Raw genomic sequence first — 6000 nt, 5'->3', positions numbered from 1 at the left:
CCCACCCTTCTGCTGTTTGATGCTGGGCTTAAAGCTTCATCGCTCTGTAGGTCCTTGAGCTAGTGGCTCTGGGGACAGGGATCAAGCGAGAGAGGGAGAGGGAGCAGAGAGAAAGGGCAAGGAGGAAAGAGGGAGAGACTCAGACTTTCGTTTACTCTCCCTCCACCCCCCCCCCCCTTTTTTTTACGAAGTTGCTGGCTGGGCTGCCACACTCGGACACTGCAGACCGAGAGGAGGTAGCATAAGCGAGGCAGCGCCGCGCCACGGGGGGGACCCACGAAGGCCGCCGGTCCCCGAGCGCCGGGAAGAGCCCTGCTGGATGTCCGCGGAGAGATGGCTTTGAGCTCAGCCTGGCGCTCCGTCCTGCCCCTTTGGCTCCTCTGGGGCGCTGCCTGCTCCGGCGCCGCGTCCGGGGACTACAACGCTTTCCCGTTTGACATTGAAGGGAGCTCAGCGGTTGGCAGGCAGGACCCGCTGGAGACTAGCGAGCCCCGCGTGGCCCCGGGACGCCCGCCGCCGGCTGCCCAGGTACCGTGTCCCCGCCACCGCCACCCTGCCGGGCACCTGCGCGGTGGGCAGTGCCCTCCTCGTCCCTGTCCTGCCTCCTTTCCTCCCCCCTGCCTTGAGAGTGTCACCTGGCCTAGATCACTTCAGAAACTTGAAAGAAAGTTTCTTACTGTACTTTGTAAGTTCGATTTAGAAGCTGAGAGTTGAAAGCTGAGGTTTTGGAACTTGGTTGTTCCATCTGGCAGAAGCTAATGTTGGTGCTCTGAGTAGAGTGAGAGGCTTTTCTCTGGGGGAAACCGCAGCCCCCATCAATGACTGTCTGCCTCTGGTGCGTCCCAAGAATCCTTGTGTCCAGCCACAGCACTGAATGTGTGTGCCCTGTCCCTGGCTTCCCGCTCCTCTGCGCTCTCAGGACAGTGGGAACAATACTTAGGGACCTAAACTTTTGTCTCAAATTAGAACATAGGTCTTCTGCGACAGAGGAAGATGAGGGCGTGAGTGAGGGTGACTGTCCATGACAGAAACTCTAGGAAATCCCAGAGCAGAGAATGAGCCGTTATATTCCAGAAGCAACTAGTGCCTATGTAAAGTCAAGCCCTGTTCCCAAAGTAAAGATGATCAGGATATGCTATTAATAATACTTTTATTAGCATTCAGTAATAAAGATACTGTTTGAATAACTAACAATAGCTTTTAAGTTGAAATCATAGCCCAAATGTAGAAATTTGGTGGAGGAGGAAAAATCCAGTATAAATGATTTGAGTCCCTGAGCCAAGACAGACAACAGCGTGTCCAGTGCGTCAGTGCGTGAGAGCTGGAGAGACGCTAAGTAGGAGGAAAATGAAGTCACCTAAGTTCATGGGAAAGGAAAGAGCTACTGACCTAACAACACACACGCACACAGCTGTGGTTACAGTAACCTACAACTAAAGCAGTTCTGTGGATTGACACTTTCTAACACCACTGAAGTCAGGATTATTGCTATTACTTCTATTAATTATTAGTATAAGTGCATATGTTAATTACTGACATTGAAAAATAAGGAGCACAAAGATGGTCCTTTAGAGAGATACCTACTCACACTCTCAAAAAGGGGGAAAGACGGGGGGAGCCAGACTATATGAAGATCTTGTGGTGTAAAATGTAGCCTCCATGAGAAAGAGGGCACATCCTCAAAAGACTAGGGGATAAGGCAGACCAGGAGAGACTCCGTGCAGGGGGAAAGCTTTGCGTATCTACAGGCTTGGAATTAACCCCAGGGAAGCAATGTCTCCACCTGTTCATTCAGGAAAGTCCCTGAATGAAATGCTCGACTTAACAGTAAGATTGCCAGATCTTACTGGCAAGCAGCCTCAATTAAATTTGAATTTCAGATAAACAATGAGTAAATTTTTAAATATTCCAAATATTGCATGAGATGTATTTTTACTAAAGAATTTGTCATTGTTCATGTATAATTCAAATTGATCTGGACATCCTGTATTTTTTTATCTGTTCAGTCTAAAAAGACAAGCACACACAACTGGTTTTCTGTAACTCTCATCCCAAAAAAATTAGGAAATTTTTTTTTGTGTTTCAGGGACTCTTACAATTAATCCTGAGACCTTGCGCAATGTCTTATACATTCCGTGAAAGACGAAACGCAGTGCAGCAAAATGTGTGAGCTGGCAGGCTTTCAGTCCGATGATCCCAGTGAAATTTCAAGTTCCTGACCTTGGCTAAGTTACACATGTCCAAACTGCAGATAAAGAAACTTAGGTTTAGAAAATTTATTGATACCTACTTTATACCTCATATAGTTATTGTGATGAAGTTAGATAAAATAGAGAAAGTGCTTGGCACACTGCCTGGCACAGTATAAATGCCTTATATATGCCAAGAGTTATTACAATAAAAATATGTAGATAATTAGATTAAAAGAAATGTTTATTTGGAAATCCTGTCTCATTTAGTTTAATGGTGTTAGTTTATTTAATTTTTTTTATATCTCTATTTGTGCATAGCTTTCCAACCAGAAAAAAAAATGTATTATAATTTAAATTTGTGATACTGTCAGAGTAATAGTTTCAGAACAGCAGTTGAAGCCTTTGGTTTGGTGAAACAGAAAGAAGATATTAGTCATTCCAGGAAGGTCAAAGTATATGGTGTAGAAAGGGTGGGATTGAGTAATTATGTTCCACTGCATAGTTTCACATAAATGCTTCCAGTTAGCCTGCGGTCCCACGGCGATCTCAACTCCCCACCATCAGGTTTCCCATGCTCTTTATAGCCAGTAAGCAGACCTTAAACCAAATACATTCTGGAGATTTAATAACATGGTACAGACATTTTACTGGATTGGCTCAGGAGAGTGTATTTATGTACATAGCGAGAAAGAGAACACAGACACATTGTTGGTGGGAGGGGTTCACTATGTGGATGGGAGGATATTCTAAAAATACATCCCCTTTATTTGTATTGGATTTATATGAATGGTTATTCTGCAATTCTCCTTCAAGGGAAGGAAGAAAAGTACTAAGGCAAGCATGGAGCGGTGGGAGGTGCTTGGCTGAAGGCCTTCCCAAGGTTCTCCCCAGCTCCTCCATAGCCTGGTCCATGTCCTCTCCATCCCTGGTCCTCAACCCAGACATTGACATGCTGTTTTGCTCCATGTCAGCTGGGGAACAAATACATGAAATCCGTACAGAATAAGAGGACAGCAATCACTAGCTAACCAAGAAGGAAGGCCTCTCTTTTCCTTGAAAAGCAAGGCCAGGTTGCAAAGAATTTGCTAGGCCCCCTGGGGGTAATTTTGTGCTAGTTGTGGGGAAGATTTTCCCACCTTTACTTCATGACAAGCAATACTAGTCTGTTGTTGCTAAGCTGATGGTGAGAACAGATTCTCAGTAAATGAGACCAAAGGGGAGACTAGTTTCAAAAAGGATATTCAGTATTCTAATATTTCACATTTAAGGAAAGTCTGTTCTTCTTCATACACACCATACCGAGTAGCACTAGACAAAAGGCTTCTTGACCAATAGATATATGCAAAAAGAACAGGAGTGGGGGACAGGAATTAAGATGGGAATACCCCCAAGGAGCCAGTACCAGTGTCCTTGGAAGAGTGAGTGAGATTCTTATCTATCAGAAAGAAGCAGGAATTGAACAAGGTCAAAAACACTGGGCTGGGGGCTCCCCTGAGCTGTTGGAAAGAAGCTACACAGAGACACTGAGAATCAGAGGTGGCAAGCACTCTGCAGACAGGGCAACATGGCACTGAGGGGGCAATGGGACTGTTACGGGCTTTGATGGACAGATGAAAAAATAAGGAAAACAATTGACAGTCTTGACCAAATGTCCCTGACAGGCGAAAACTTGAACTTATTTCCTAGTGACCTGACTGGGTTTTTCTGCTGCTGTCATTATCGTTATGTCAACTTCTCTCCAAGAAAATCAGGGCCCCGTGGGCCACACGTGTACCCTATACAAGACAAACTTGCTTGGTACAGAGAAGCTCAGGGAATTAGACTGATTCTGAGGGACCACTGTGGATATGTGATCCCGTGCCCCAACACATTGTTAGGCTCCCTACCTAGACAAAATTGTACAATGCTTATGAATCTACGTTTTAGATTTCTTTCACTATTTTCCTTTTTCTTACCTTGATCACTTACTTTGAGAAAAGTCTCATGGGACCACACTAAGACCTCCAGTCACTGGCCTGGGCCATCCCTCTAAACTGGCATTCTGACAGTTCAGTTACCCACACGCAGTCATAATATCATTCACTTCATTATTCATCCAGCAAGCAGGTTTGGGGCCTTACCATATACTGAGCAATCAAACAGGCACCAGGAGGGGTAGAAAGAAGGCAGAGGCTCACCCTTATCCTCAGGGGTAAGCAATTGAAGAGAGGACGAACATACATAAAGCAAACTGAATGAGTGTTCTGCAGGAGTGGCTGCAAGCCAGGTGCCATGGAAGTAACGTGGAAAAGTATACATATTACTCCGGTGCCAGTCAGGTAGAGCACAATACCCTACTTGCCAAACACCAAAGAAAGTTTTAAAAACCTTCTTACAGAGACTGCCATGGGGTAGTGGTGGTAATAGCGGTACTAGTGATAATAGTATGGCTTATTGCTGACTCTCATAGAGTATTTACCACGTGCCAGACACTGATCCCAACACTTCCCATCGGTTATTTTCTTTAACCTTCATGGCAACTCAATGGAGGGGTATAGTTATTTCATTTTATAAACACAGTCACTGAGGCACACAGTGTTTGCCCAGGCCCCCCGCCCCCCCCAATCTGGAAAATGGCACATCAAAGAAGGAGTTTCTAACCACACATCAACTGTGCAGGATTAGCTATCCAGGAAAAGGTGACCAGGTAAATAGGAGTATACGTAGGCATAATTTTAGTCCAAGTTTTGGGAATTTCCTAAAATGACGAAATATAAAATGCCACTTAAAGGCCATTTTAGGCAGTGCCTATTCAATGAGTAGCATAAGTTGCAAAGAACTGAGACAATTTCCCTTCCCCATCTAGTCTAATAACTACTTTTTAAAATACTCATGGAAGAAAAAAGGTAACATGTGTACTTGTTGAATTCTACGATGTTCTGTGAACCTACATGTGGTATCTTATTTAATACCCAGTAGTAGAAATTGTAATTTTTTTTTTTGAAGTTTTTGGCCAGGGCTGGGTTTGAACCTACCACCTCCGGCATATGGGCCCAGCACCCTACTCCTTTGAACTACAGGCAGCGCCCTGAAATTGTATTTGTTTTACACATGAGTAAACTGATTAGAGAAGTATCTTACCCAAATTGTTGTTGTTGTTGTTGTTGTTGTTGTTGTTTGGCCGGGGATGGGGCTGGGTTTGAATCCACCACCCCCGGCATATGGGGCCGGCGCCTTACTCCTTTGAGCCACAGGCGCCGCCCCATCTTACCCAAATTTTCAGAGTACATTCTCTTGTTCCAGTATACCAGTAAGCCACCCTGATTTTTTTTTTTTAACTATAGAGTCTTCTCTTTCCAATGTTCCTTTATAATCATTTTCTAGTATGTGTCCTCCCCATGATGCTACAGTCTGTATTAGAAACTCTTGATTTAGATTACTAGGTAGGGAATTCAAAACAGCACCCCAAGGAATACATGGTCTATGGTACAGAATTTATTATAAAATTGCTAGAAAATAAAGAATTCCATTCCCTGGAATTCTAGAATTCCCTGATTTAACCAGAAGATTTTTTTATTTAACATGATAAAATATATAAATAACACAGATTTTACCATTTGGACCATTTTTAATTATCGAATTCAGTGGCTTTAGGTACACTCACATTGTTTTCTTTTTTTGTTTTGTTTATTTTGGGGGTTTTTTGCAGTTTCTGGCCGGGGCTGGGTTTGAACTCACCACCTCTGGCATATGGGGCGGGCGCCCTACTACTTTGAGCCACAGGCGCTGCCCACACTCACATTGTTATATAACCATCACCACCATCCGT

At 44.1% G+C, this 6000-nt stretch overlaps 1 protein-coding gene across 1 annotated transcript in view; it reads left to right on the top strand.

Annotated features, from left to right (window-relative positions):
* Window positions 1-303: 303 nt before the first annotated feature.
* LAMA4 (laminin subunit alpha 4) overlaps window positions 304-6000 on the top strand; it is a 142336-nt gene continuing 136639 nt past the window's right edge. Inside the window, exon 1 of the mRNA XM_012804547.2 lies at window positions 304-528. Within this exon, the coding sequence (XP_012660001.1) occupies window positions 334-528 (195 nt within the window). The 5' untranslated portion in view covers window positions 304-333. The remainder of the gene's footprint in view (window positions 529-6000) is intronic.

Source organism: Otolemur garnettii, unplaced genomic scaffold (genome assembly GCF_000181295.1).
Source record: "Otolemur garnettii isolate 467f Iridium unplaced genomic scaffold, OtoGar3 scaffold00002, whole genome shotgun sequence".
Taxonomy (NCBI): Eukaryota; Metazoa; Chordata; class Mammalia; order Primates; family Galagidae; genus Otolemur; species Otolemur garnettii.
The sequence above is the reverse complement of the archived record's forward strand: the minus strand, read 5'-3'. Positions and strand labels throughout refer to the sequence as shown.